This window comes from Rhineura floridana, chromosome 5 (assembly GCF_030035675.1).
Source record: "Rhineura floridana isolate rRhiFlo1 chromosome 5, rRhiFlo1.hap2, whole genome shotgun sequence".
Taxonomy (NCBI): domain Eukaryota; kingdom Metazoa; phylum Chordata; class Lepidosauria; order Squamata; family Rhineuridae; genus Rhineura; species Rhineura floridana.
Window position 1 is genome coordinate 60,417,784 of NC_084484.1, and position 14,436 is coordinate 60,432,219.

Consider the following 14,436-nt stretch of genomic DNA (forward strand, 5'->3'; position numbering starts at 1 on the left):
CCATCAAGAGCTCTGTGATTATGAGAAATGCTGCTTATGCTCATTCCCCATTACTGTATCTCCATGGCGAAAATGGATTCTATTGAATTACTCACCAACGTGCATCTCTTAAAAGATATAGAAGCAGCCTGTTTAAGAAGGAAAGGGCAACCCTGTCTAGGGCATAGTAGTGATGCAGATAATTCCCCCTTCCCTCAAATTATATGTGCATACCTCTCCCATTTCATATTTATTTATTTATTGCATTTGTATACTGCTCCATAGCTGAAGCTCTCTGGGTGGTTTACAACAATTAAAAACATTAAAAACAAATATACAAATTTAAAAACACATTTTTTAAAAAATCAATTTAAAAACACATGCTACAATGCCTGGGAGAATAGAACAAGAGTAGTATCCTGTGAGGTCTTCTTATAACTGGGGAACCCTGTGTGTGTTTCAGATTTACCTTTTGCATTAAGCTGAAACATGCTCCATTTTTTAAAAAGGCATCAAGGTTGTTGGTTCCATCTGTTCTTTCTAAGGGCCAAACTAGGGAAGCTAGAAACACCACTGGTCTATGTGGCTCCGTATTGTCTACAATGACTGTCAGCATCTCCCCTGGTTTCAGGCAGGTGTCTTTCCCAGCCCTCCTTGGAGATGCTGGGGATTGAACTTGGGTCCTTCTGCATGGAAAACATATCCTCTGCTACTGAGTTACACCTCTTCTACAAAAAACAGACCAGTGCCTCCCAATATAAATCACCCTATTTTAGTGTCAGTCCTTCCACCTAATGTTTTTAAAAGGCAGTTGGGTTGGGAGCTTGCTTGTTTTGCTAATATTCACTAATAGGCAAAAAAACCCTTGCGGTTTAAGAATGTACCTATAGCCGATACTCCTATCAATTGCTAAAAGGCAGGGAAATTGGGCAGGTATAGTGAATGCACCAGCACTGGATTAACCATTAAGCAAAATAAGCACTTGCTTAGGGCACCAAGGGAAGGGGGGCACCACAGAGTTTTTTCCCCTAGCTATCATGTCCTTAACTCTCAACTCTTTCACTGCCACACTCTACTTTAGTCGAATTTTTTGTATTCTCCTTATCTGCCAGAGGACTTGGACACTAATCTCTCTGCGGAGCTGCAGCAGTTTCACTCATATGTGCGCCATAAGTTCAGTGCAACAAAAACTGTAAAAACCAGATTCAGTCATGTTGAACTTTATAAAATAATTTTAGAAGACAAAATGGAGTGTGCGTTTCCAAATGGAGACATTGCCTTGCATATATTTTTAACATTAATGGTCACAAATTGCACAGCTGAGAGTTCATTTTCTCAGCTCAAGCATATTAAAAATCCCAACAGAACAACTATGTGACAAGACAGGCTGGATGCCTTGTCTCTGCTAAGTATAATAGCAGATTTGTTACGCCAGATTAGTTTTGAGGACTTGATCAAAGACTTTGCAATTAAAAAATCTAGGAGAAAACTTTTTAAAGTATAAAGTTATAAGTAGGCAACAATGTCAATAAGCATAATTTTACATCTTTTGATCCATGTATGCTGAAATGCTATGTATCTTTAAGGTTAGAAAGCAATGGAATAAAAGATGTTTTGTTTCTACAAACAATGATATTTCTCCATTAGAATATCTTTTTTAAAAATTGTCCACCAACATCGATTTCTGTAGAAAGAGGATTTTCAAAATTGAAAAGTATGCTCTCGAGATCACGTAATTTCAGTAGAGATAATATCAGATCTTATTTTGCCTTATAATCTTTGGGAGGGTGATTAAAAATCGTTTTCAATAAATTTTTGTATTTGCATTTTTCCCTTATAACAATTTTATTAAGAAATGCATTAAAAAGTGTTGAAAATTTGCATTTTTCTTTTGCCCTAGTTATAAGCAAATAATTTGTTTATATTGCTTACTGCTATTTAGTGTTAAGTAAATAAAAAAAACCCCAGTTTTTATTTAATATAGTTGTGGTGTCTGGCCTGGAAGAAAACTGAATTTTCAATCTCTTATTTCATCTTCAGCACTTATTGAGTCTTAATGTCTTGTCAGTTAAGCAATGGAAGGGCCGAAGGGGGCACCATTGTTGGGCTGTGTTTAGGGTATCAGTTGGCCTTAATCCAGCCCCGGAATGCACCGGGGAGCAGGAGACCTGACCTCCTCTCTGAGATATTGTACTGCCCTACATATTTGTCAAAATGCAAACACAATTTGGGTTGGTCTTTCACAGTCCAATCGGCTTCCTGTGTAGCTTGGAAAAATTTTGTAACATTTGCCTCTGAGCATATGGTGCCCCTTTCCTTTCCAAAAGGAAAACCACTTTGCTTTCCAAAAGGAAAACATTGTGAACAGTATCATTGTTTTTTAGGGTTTCCCCCACCTTTTTATTCTACAGCAGGCACACGTAGTTATAGGTGCTCTGTGAATATGGCTGATTTTTAATTAATTTCAACGAATTATGAGACCATTGACAGAAAAAAGTCCAACAGGGGTCTGGTTTTTTTCCCTCTTGTTTTAAACTTTGAACTCCAGATTCTCTCTGAGTGTTTTGTGTTGCCATGAAAACTTAGAGGGATGTTTAGCAAGTGTTTTTGAGATCAGGACTATAAGTTTTGTAAGGTTTTGTTTTGAAATGAGCTTATGGGAAGCAGCAGAATGGCATGGAGGTATTTTCAATTTAATATGGTGGAATGTGAAAAATCCATGCTGGCTATAGTATACAGCAACTGTAGTGGCTATATAATTAGGGGGTATTGAGGAGTGAAGCTTGTGGATTTCATTAACAGCCTCCTACCTTTCCCCCATGATTTCAGCACTGCAACATCCCCTCTCATCTCTCTCTCTCTATAAAATATGTTGAAGAAGGCTAGGACTAGGGAGGAGAGCTGTGAGAGAACTAGGAAAGGTCCTCAAATGCAAAGATGTATCACTGAACACTAAAGTCAGGATCATTCAGATCATGGTATTTCCAATCACTATGTATGGATGTGAAAGTTGGAAAGTGAAAAAAGCGGATAAGAGAAAAATCAACTCATTTGGAATGTGGTGTTGGAGGAGAGCTTTGCAGATACCATGGACTGCGAAAAAGACCAATAATTGGGTGTTAGAACAAAATAAACCAGAACGATCGCTAGAAGCTAAAATGAAACTGAGGTTATCATACTTTGGACGCATAATGAGAAGACATGATTCATTAGAAAAGAATGCTGGGAAAAACAGAAGGGAGTAGAAAAAGAGGAAGGCCAAACAAGAGATGGATTGATTCCATGAAGGAAGCCACAGACCTGAACTTACAAGGTCTGAACAAGGTGGTTCATGACAGATGCTCTTGGAGGTCGCTGATTCATAGGGTCGCCATAAGTCGTAGTCGACTTGGAGGCACATAACAACAACAACAACAACAACAACATCTTGGATTATTTTTAGGAGAATTAAAAATTTTTTTTTGAAAATGTCTATAGCTTACCATAGCGAATGAAGCCTGGGATGTTCCTGCTTATAGTGTAAATATGGTAAGTGCTGTTTATATAGAAGACATATGGTAAGTGGAGTGAAAGAGGAGGGGGGAGTACATGAGCAGTAGAATGCTGGATGATTGGCTGAGCGTTGGAATGGCTGGGAGTATAAATGGAAGAATGACAGTTGAATCTGTGTGGATGTTGGGAGTGTGGAGAAAGAGGTGTTTGAGGGCGGAGGTCAGGAGTGTGGAGAAAGAGGGAGTTGGAGTTCTGATTAATAATAAGTCAAGTACAAAACAGGAATAGATGAAACCATACGCTTGTGAAACATTCTAAAACTAATCTTGTTATTTCTGATATTTAATAAATACTTATTTGGTTTACCAAAGGCCTGATCCTTGGCTGGGGGATATACATACCAGAAGGGAGGGCAAGGTAATTACCAAGGCTGAACAGAAACAGTATCTAATGGTGGCAGCGGTGAAGGGAGGAATAATAACCATTCAAGTATCCAGAGCAACCCAGAGTTGTATGCGTTATCTATAAAGAGACAAGGGGGTTGGGAACAGCATAAGCACGCAGTCACAAAAGTAACCAGCTAGAGAGAGACTCAGGCAAAGTCTCTGGGAGTATTGGTTATAGGACGTGACTGGTGGTGCTGCCTAGCAGGGGGATCTAGTGAGATCTGTGCTAGAGCGGAGTGAGAAACCATATAAAGGACGGTCCGGACTGGTGGTATCCCTGGTGGTGCCTAGTGAAAGGCAGTAGCCACAAGCAGGTGGGAACCTGACAGGGAGAACCAGGGAAGGACGTCACAAAGCCATATACCTAAAATGATTCTCTTAAGGAAAAATATTTTCACATTTGAGATTGTTAGTACACACTATAAAGGTTTAGGCAGACTGAACATTTTTATGTGTCTACAACCACCTGTTTAGCCTGTAGATCTCATTGAAAATGTGTTAAGTATAGAAGTTAAAAACTCAGTGCACATGTTCTTCCTTATTCGACTGTATCAGTCTACTACTTTTAACTTCTTATAGAGTAGTACTTCAGTTCAGAATGGATCTTGTTTATATTGTACAGGGTTATACCATTTGACTTAGTGTGTTAAAGTTTAGATCCTTGTAATCGAATAAATTTTCAGTTAAACAGACTCTATCTTTTTTCCTCTGTCCTTTTATTTTTGAATCAATATCTATTTGAACAGAGATGGTCATACAGTAATCCAAATGAGACCTTACGAGCAATTTGCATGTTAATATTTCATGACCATTACTGAAAATTTTGAGCCTAGATTTTGTGTCCTGAATGAGTTTTTTTTTGTTTCAGTGAATCTGCTTTTTAGTAGTCCCTATCTTTGCCGTTCAGCCTGGCTACAATTTTTTTTGGCATGTATCTTTCTTAGCTCTTGTGAGAAGGAATAACTGTTGTAGAAGATTATTTTGTAGCCAGATGTGTTAAATGAAAGCAATTAAGTCCTGGAGTTACTAGTCAGTAGCAATGCAGCTAGGTCTGTTTTCCCACGTTATATTTGACATTGATTCACAGGAATTGGTCCCCAGACTAAAAACTCATAAAATGGATTGGTCTCTGAGAGAAAATATATTTTTCTCAGGAGGTTCTTCTGGAATTCTGGTATGCTCCTTGCAAAGAAAAAGCACACACTAAAACCCTTACACTGCATTTTCACAGGCATTTTAAATGTTGATGTGATTCCCAATCCACCTGTATTTTTCAAGTATCTTTCAGTGTAATATGAGAACCAATCCTTATTTCAATTTCTTGATAAATGGGGGAATAGATTGACTCGGTGGATTATTTAATGGTTTGGAAGAAACTACCTAAGTGTGTAAAGCTTAGAGAGCTTTATTTAACAATTCAAAATCTGGTTGGTGCTTTGGGGTACAGTTTATTTTTTGCTAATAATGCAATCTCAGTTTAATAAACCTGCAAAATAATGAACCTGCAAAATAAAAGCTAATGAAATTTAACTTTGGGCAGTGTTTTATAAAGCATTCAAACTATCAGCCCACTTGCAGAACTTCTATTCATTCAACAGGAGTTCCTCTTCTCTCTGCCTCTATGTGGCCCCCATCTGCTCTAGTGTGTTGGGGGATTCTTCAGAGTAAATTTGGGGAACACAGAAAAGAAGGGAAACTCCTATTGTGCCCTCTCATGTAGTGTTGGATATCGCCCCCATAACATCTATATTGTCTAGCTATATTCCTTTATTTTTTGCATGTTTACTTTACAGTGCAATCCTATAGATCTTTATTCCAGAAGTGCTATTACGTTCAGAGGGGCTTATTCCCAGGTAAGTGGGTATAGGACTGTAGCCTCAAGGTTATTTTCCAGTGTTAATAGCTTTGTAAACTTAATGGCCCCCCACTTCTTACCTCCCCAATTGACAGAGTAGGAGTAGTTTTTGTTGTTGTTGAGAAACTACAGAAATTAATCACCCATATCATGTACCTTGAAAGTGGCAGGGGCAAGATAACATTAACTATTTATTTTTGACTTTGTTCTGAGCAGTTATTTTTTTTGGCGCCCATCTCAGGCCTTGCATTCCTATTTTTTCTTATAAGTCTCATTGGTGCAAAAGAAACAGACTTGGTATCTTCTCAGTAATGACGACAGCAATAGGCTAACCAGTCATGAAACCCCAGAATTCTCAGCATCTTCTGCTCTCTTCCAGATAGCCCTGAAATGTCTTAGCTAAATAAGTGCTGTTTTTCTGCCAATGGACTTACATCAAGGAAAGCTGGCCAAGCGAGGCCAAGTTTGAAACTTGGCTTTAAAAAACACACACAATAAAGGTATATTATTATTTGACAATATTAAGAGGAGACGGAGACTAGTAGCGATGGCTTGTATCCAAGTAAGTCATAATCAGAGTAGCCCTGTTGAAATCAATGACCAAGAAGACTATTGATTTTAATTGGTTTACTCTTATGGTTTAAGCAGATACAACCCAATGCAATTGCAAAAGGTTCTAACTAACTTCTGCAAGTTGAAGACTAGGTTATATCTGCAGACATGTGGGGACTTAGGGTCATGGAACTGATGACGCTAGTAGTGCAAGGAAATATATTGATATTGGAAATAAAGCAGTGCTTCTGAATTAGATTCCAGAGTTGCATGAAGATTTATCTTGCATACTTTCCATGGTAAGATTAGAGGACAGCATAGTTATTACCATAAGGTACCAAGCAACTTTAAGATATATGGTCCTTGTTTTATTAGAATGCTGTTCTAGAATTCTGCTTGTCATTATTTACTGTTTTAATAAGCGGCCATATAACAAAGTTCACATGGTGGCATTGAGCAAGAAACAAAACAATTTAAAATTGAACAATAAAACTAGTAATACAAAATCAGTATAAAAATAGTCACAGTGTGAAAGGCCTGGGAAAATAAAAAGATTATTGCTTAGTGCCAAAATTATATCAAGGTAGGTGTCAGGTGAGCTTCTCAGGAGAGGGCACTCTGAAGCTAGGGTGTGTCTCTTCCATCTTCACTTGGCAGGAGCACTTGGAGAAGAGCCTCTAAAATAGATTGCAAGGTCAGGTAGGTAAGTGCAGAGAGAGTGGACTTTCAGATACCCTACTCCCCAAACCATCATTTTGAACTGGGCCCAGAAATAGAGTGGGAGCCAGTGAATGGCAAAGTACTGGCATGAGGTGATTATATCATCCATTTGGAAGTCTTGTAGCCATGTTGTGAAATAACTGAAACTTCCAGACTGGTTTCAAATGCAGCCCCACATGCAATGCATTGGAATAGTCCAAGTGGGAAGTAACTAGGGTGTAGATAGCAGAAGCAAGGCTCTCTCCATCTCAGTAGGATTACAGTTAGGCTTCAGTTGATAAAAGGTACCCTGGGTCACAGAGGCTACTTCTACCTCCAATGGCAAGATGGATCAATGAGCATGCCCAGACGACAAACCTTTTAGGAGGAGTGCAACCCCCCCTCGCTAAAACAAATTCAACACTACTTATATGGGCATACAAGCCACTCAGTTGAGTATCTTATCTGGCTTGAGTGTCATCTTATTGACCCTCAGCCATCCTGTTATACTCTGTGTTGGGGATCACTAGCTTGGTGCCATGGCAACCATTAAGGCCTTCATTGGCACCCAACAGCAGATGGACTAGACTCTGAGCTTTCATGTTTTTAAAAAGTCTCTAGCCCTCCTACAAAGGAAGTTAGGGAGCAAAAGGTACAGGTATATTTCTAAGCAATTTCTGTGAAATGAGCCAGCCTGGCTGCTCCTGCTTCTCAGTGTTATCAGCCAGTGAGTGAAGTCAGAGCTGTGACTGATAAGTGAGTTGTTTGGGCACATGGCAGTAGGAATCCCTGGGGTCCTAAAGGGCTGCTGGTTTGCCCTTCCTTTTAGCTGCTTCTGTCTTTTTTTTTTCTAGTCCATGGAATCTCCATAATTTGTCTTTCCCTAGCAACCAGGATGCGTCTTTCCTGTGCTGGGTTCACCTGAGATCAGACATCTCACAGTGTCAGACAGTTTATGATGATGGAACACAGACAGAGTTGAGTCATGGCAATCTGGGATAGAGGGTGGAAATGCTACTCCTTTGACTGTAGCTATTAGGAAAGGAGAAGCAGACTCACCAGCTCTCCCCTCCACCCCTCCTGTGGGGATCAGCCAAGAGGGGTGGCTGAGCAGGAGACAGAGAACCAGAACTAAGCGTGGATGTTAAACAATCCCCCTCCCCCTCCGAAAAGCAAATGTGAAAACTTTGGAAACAGGCTTAGGTGTGTCTCTTGCTTTGCAGGAGCTAAATACCAGGGACTCATTACAAATCCAATGTATAGTTAATTTACAGTACATTGGGCAGCCAGGATGGCCATGGGCCTAAGGACTCTTGCAGCCCAGAGGGGCCCCTCCTTAGGGTGGGGCTGGAAGGGAGGAGCTCCTGTTCCATGACCCATGGCAGCGTCAGGGCATGATTTGTGGCCAGGCTGATGGTGCCGTGGATTGCAAGGCGAAAGCTCCACCCTCCCAGGCAACACCCTCCTTGAAGCATCTGGTGCAGGCTTAAATAGGCCTGGCAGTGCCACCTCCCACAGTGCTGTGCCAGCATACTAGCATGAACCTGCCCATTCATCACCCAAGATGGTGGCCTGTTAATGCTCCTGCCGTCATCTTGGATGATGGGAAGGGTGGGCATGCTGACATGGTGATGCGGGAGGTGGGGCTGCCGGCCATATTTAAGCTCATGTCAGCTGCTTTGGGGTGTGTGTGTTGCGGAGCATCACGATAACCCAGGCCTGCAATAGTCTGCTGCCTAAGGGCCCAGTCATGTCTGGTGCCAGCCCTCTATACATGTCTGCTCAGAAGTAAGTCTCTGTGTGTTTCATGGGGCTTACTTCCAGGTAAGTGGGTACAGGATGGCAGCCTAGGCTTTGGGGAAAAACAGGGTTCTTGTACCTTTAACAGCTGCATGGCAGGCAGAAATTCAACAGGTCATGCCCTTTCTAGTATGTAATTACAAAAAAGCTTTGCCATGACTACTCTCTAATTTTGTGTTATGCCATTCCCCCATGGCAGCCATGTTGTGCCCCCAGCATTCTCTCAACATTTAAAATGTGCCCTCTGGTCCAAAAAGGTTGGTAGCCCCTGCTTTGGGTAGAAACATAGAGGAGGCTTTGATGCAGCAGCCCCCATGGGATCATGTGTCGTCATTGCCAGAGTCATGTGGAGTCAGCGTCTTAGTGAGGTGATGCCTTCAAGTGGTGATTGCCATACGAATATAGCAGTGGTGTTGGCTGAAAAGTTCTATGCAGCCACCAGCAGCCTGCCATGCTCTTGTGGTGGCACTTTCCTGTGGAAGAGTGCATGTCTCTGAACCAACCCACAGAGTTCAAAGAGGCTTGATGGTGCTCAGGTTCAACTTGTGTCAGAAACAGGAATCTTGCCAACGACTATGCCTCTTCCTCTCTGGCACTCCTGGATATGTGCTGGAGCTGAACATAAACATCAGGCGATTGTGATACATTTCCTACTATGGATTCTACCAGGCACTTTTCTAGAGAGAAATTGATTTCTTTTAGCTTGATACAGAGACCGTTTGTCTGATATAAGGTGATGCTGTGGATAGATCTTAGGAGCTTTTTCTTTAGTTTAAGTGGGAGGAAGGCAAGAATGGTAGTGGCTGGTGAAAATTGTGTGGGTGTGTTTAAATGTGTCTTGGAATAAAAGCTTTGAAGATGGGGAAAGGTTGTGAAATGAAACCAACTGAAGGTGTAGGCAGAGTTACCTGTCCCAGAATGTGAAGTGTCAAACCAGTTCAAATATTTACATTTAATTCCTGAAATGCCATGGATGACACAATAATAACTGAGTTTTATATGCTCTTATGTAATGTCTTGAGACAAAAATCTTCTGTACTGGCAGTTGCTGAATTCTGTATTATGCCTGTCTTTTATGTTCCTGAAATTGGTTGTGGAAACACTTCACTCCATAAAAAATCCTTTTTATACTGGGGGAGGTAGATCTGATCATAGATGATTTCTACGAGTCCCTTTCCAGCTTCTGATTTGGAACCCTGCACCTGAAGGTGGGTTCTGCAGCAGAGAAACATGCTCCATTTCTCTGCTGGTCAGATGAGCCTCTTTTGTTAATCTAATAGAGTGGCCAGGCCAGGCTAATGGGCCTATCAAGAGCCCATTAACTGGCGAATGGGCCAGGGAGATCCTGTTGTTACTGAAACTCTTCAGGAGAGCCCCCCCCTGACCAAAAGAGAGACTTGTGTTTTTTAGTTGAGTCTGAGGAAAGGCAGGGAACTGGAGACAGGCACAGGGGCTGGCTCCCTGCACTATGGCTTTAGGATGCCTCCTGTAAGCCTGATGGAAAAGCAAGATCTATTGGACTGTTCATGCTTTGAACCCTTCAATCTTAAACTCAGGTTGGAATGTGTGTAAATAAACAAACCGTATTTCATCACCACAGTCTCTCCTGACCTTCTTTCCAAGGAAACCAAACCCTGGGCAAGCGCAGGGATCCCTCACTGCTTGGAGATTGGGGTGGCATGCAACAATATTTTCTAGAGGTCTGAAGCCTTTCTGTGTGGAATATATATTTTCCTGCCCTTATTGGGGTGGGGGTGGTGTTTGGAATAATACAGTTTAAAATGTCTTTAGTGCTTTGTATATATAAAAAATCAACTCTGCTTTGATTTCCGGAAAGTAACCGAATATCTTTTAGAGAAAGAAATGGAGTGCCAGAATGGTTTCTAAATATTGACACTGTCATCAGCTTGGCTTTTCCCCCCAATGCTTGCAAGATCACGAAAGAGCTAAAGGCAAACTTAGAGGCTTGTATAATCTCCCCTGTGTTTCTGCTTTCCTTTCTGCAAGGGGAAAAGGCTTATTTTGAAGCAATGACTAGAGCTACCTACTGGAAGTACCAAACAACACTCTAGCACTGAAAAGACTTGGCTCTCACATGCCTCACTTTACTGGGGCTTGCACCAGTAGAAATCCTTAAGCGATTAGGTTGGGAATTAATTATTTAGATCCAGGAAATGGTCAATGGTTTATTGCCAAGTGGTGCTACCTTAGTTTGGGTCATAATTATTCTTTAGGGTTATGGGCTTTAGCTTTCAAAGTAAATTCCTAAGGGTTCAGATAGGTGTAGGTTTCTTTTTAAAAAAATCTAGAGCTAGTAGGTTTTGCTTTGCCTCAGAAGTGAGTATACATATCTTTTTTGGGGGGGCACCTCCATTTTTCTGGTGGTGTCCACCTGTTTGTTTGTTTGTTTAAAGCACTGCTTGCATGATTCAACAGTTATTCAGAGTGCCTGATTAGCTCTTTAAAAATGATTTGTATGTGCTAAGCTGGAAAAACCTGCAGAGAGATGGAGGGAAATGCTTTGTTGTAGACACCCAGAAAACCATCAGTGTGCACAGCCTCTGCTTCAGTCTGGCAGAACTTTTGTTCCACTAGAGCTTGGTCCTCAAGAAAAGAGTGTACCTGTGACAACCAACTTGGCAGTGTGGTTGTGTTGTTCAGACATAATGCCAAACCATGGTTTGATATTACATAAAGAATAAATGAGGAGTTTCAGCAGGGCCAGCCCCAGACATGCTGGGGCCCTTGGGCACAAGCCTGCCCCAGGCCCCAGTGCTCCCCTTCCATGATTTGTGGCAGGATTGCTGCTGCGGATTGCACGGCAAGAGCTTCAGGGCTCCGCCATTCCCTTGCTTAACCTACCTTGTTCTGCGGTTGAGCACGTAGCAGTGCCCTTAACAAAGATGGCGGCTGAAGTTTCCCTAAGGAGCTGAAGCCTCTGCTGCCATCTTGGTTCATGGCAGGATGCACGCGTGCAGCACGCATGCGTGCCATCAGCACTACAAACCAAGAGGAATCTCCTCAATGTTCATAAAACACCTTGGTGAAGATTTTTTTCTTTTTTTAAAAAAAGGTCAAGTTGCTCAGTTTAGAGAGTCAGGATAGTTTAATTTTAAAAAATAAACATTTTAACCATTAAATTTCACCCATGCAGACTTCATGTTTGACAGTGGAACAGGCTACCCCAGGAAGTGATGGGCTTTTCTTCACTGGAAACTTTTAAGCAAAGTCTGGATAGACATCTGACAGGGATGCTGCCACTGTATCCTTGCTGCAAATTATCCAGCGAACAGGGAGTTGGACTAGACGACATCCAAAGTCCCTTCTAATTCTACAGTTCTATGATCCATGTCACAAGTTCAAACTCTTTCCTCTGGACTTGATTCATTATAATCTCTGACTTAGATGAGCTTTTTTGCATTTGGGTTGTATCGAGAGATGTGAAAGCTCAGAAAAAACCCTGAGAAAATGGGGGAGATGGTTTGCCCCTTTTTCTGCTTTTTTGGTTCCCCCCCAAAATTTCCAGGTTTTTTTTCCAGGTCTGCACATCTGTAGTTTTATCTCATTTGGATAAAACCTAGTTTGGTTAGACTTGTATACTGTATAATATTCTGCCTATAGTGCAAACATTAATTAAATGTCTTATTTCTCATCACTGTAAGTCCGACTAGGAGGCTTCTGGCTTAAACGCAGGGTAAAAAGAAAAAGCTTTAAATAAATAAATAAAGTAATAAAATATGCAAGTGAACAATGATTTTTTCCTCTGTCTGGGGCCAAAGCAGAAAGCACAAGCACCAGGGCTTTCAGATTCAAGGGGAAAGAAGCACTTAGTAGGAAGTATTACACAAAACTGAAAATGCCCTTGAACAAAAGCATTATATTGCTGATAACCAGGTTTTAGAGACAAAAAGGTTGGTTTTATTCAAGAACTGAGGAACATAGGAAGTTGTAGAATTCCAGAAATTCCCAACAAAAATAATTTCCTATCCTCACCTTTGCCAAGGATAACACAATGTCACAGTCCTATTTAGTCCAATTGCAAAGGAATGAAAAATGTGATTCTGTTGATAGAACACCCTCCACAGTCTAGTGAAGTAGACACAATAAAGCAATTCAAAGGCCAACAATTGGTACAAAAAAGAGCAATCATAACAATTTTTGTTGAAATATACCATTCTGTCATTTGTGAAATTGCCTAATATTGAGGCCTTTACAGGCAGTAGCTAGGTTGTGAATAAACCACACATCTCTCAAACTACTAGAGATCGTACCCTCAGTTAAATTATTTTGCTGTGGTTAGTGCAGAAAGAAGAAAGAGCTGTGTTTACTTACCTTATTTATACCCTGCTTTTCAGTCAACATTGTCTCCCCAAGTAGCTTACAGTTAAGATCCACGCACAGGTACTATGTAGGTTGTTTTTCATTAATACCGTACTTTAAAATGGTTGCAACTTGCCCTTGGATCTCTGGATGAAGAGCAGGTAATAAATGATGATGGTAATAATAACAATACATCATGGATGTGAGATTATTCATATGGCACTTTCTTTTGGTCCCTGGCAGTTGATTACATAGTCCATACTTCCAGAGTACTCTATGGATAGAATTTGTGGCTGGCTAGATGCCAGCCCACATAAGCTACTCTGCTAGGTGAATGATTATAGCATAATTTGAGTTTCTTTTTCTGATCAGTCTGAAAGATATATAGCTTCACTTCTGGTTCTAAAAATTGAGCTTCATGTAATTTTTTAACATTGAGTTTTTCATGAATTGCATGTAGATTCTTACCTCTTGCTATCTAGATTTTCTGTGAACAGGGAATTGCTTGTAAGGGTGAGCCTTGTTGTGTGAGTGTCCACCTGTAGTCTGAAGTCTTACAATCCAGATGGAAGTTTAGCACCCATATGAATTTACCAAACCACCATCTGAGTGTGCAGATTCTTAACCACAGAATTGTCCATTTCTTCAACTCTCCAGAAATACATCTAAGCCAAAGAAGTGGAATATAGGAGTGTCACAAAGTGAAACAAGGGTTCATGGATCTAACTGTACTCCAGACCAATTGATGTCTGTATCATGAATCAAAATAGTGCTTCCTCACTTGGCTGGAGTTTTCTTGTCTTATGCTAAGAGCACAAGTTGGATGCTTGCCCAGAACTTCTAGTGCTACAGCTTTAGGTCACTCTGACACTCAACTGCAATTTGCACACAGTACTGATAGGCTATTATGCTAAGATCAGGACAGTAAAAAAAGGAGAAAGGTCACTCAACCTTTCTATATGTAATGGATGACAGTTGAAGTTGTTGCTGTGCGAATGGAAGGAGGGCTTCTATGAGGAGAAAGGGTCCTTCCATCCAGAAATGTCACCCATAATCTCTAGGTTCCATACAGTAGAAACATAATTATTGATGTTGTTCCACAGGAAAGACATAATTCCTTTTTCAACTCTTGCACATATCATACAAGTGAGATTTTTAGCCCATGTAGTCTGGATTATATATGCAGTTAGTTCTTTCCTTGCAGATGTAAGAATGTGAGAGACTGTTCAGAGTCAGATATTAATATGGTTCATTCTGTTCATGATTATTTGCTGAACAAAAATGTAGGAGCAA

General features: G+C 40.8%; 1 protein-coding gene across 8 annotated transcripts in view; it reads left to right on the forward strand.

Annotated features, from left to right (window-relative positions):
- The window catches only part of MGAT4A (alpha-1,3-mannosyl-glycoprotein 4-beta-N-acetylglucosaminyltransferase A), a 112,835-nt gene that overhangs the window by 37,898 nt on the left and 60,501 nt on the right, over positions 1 to 14,436 (forward strand). For 6 of the 8 annotated variants that reach the window (XM_061626894.1, XM_061626893.1, XM_061626895.1 and 3 more), the window contains exon 3: positions 5,711 to 5,770. The exons of the other annotated variants lie outside the window; for them this stretch is intronic. In XM_061626894.1, the coding sequence (XP_061482878.1) occupies positions 5,711 to 5,770 (60 nt within the window). The remainder of the gene's footprint in view (positions 1 to 5,710; positions 5,771 to 14,436) is intronic. 8 annotated transcript variants of the gene reach the window in all.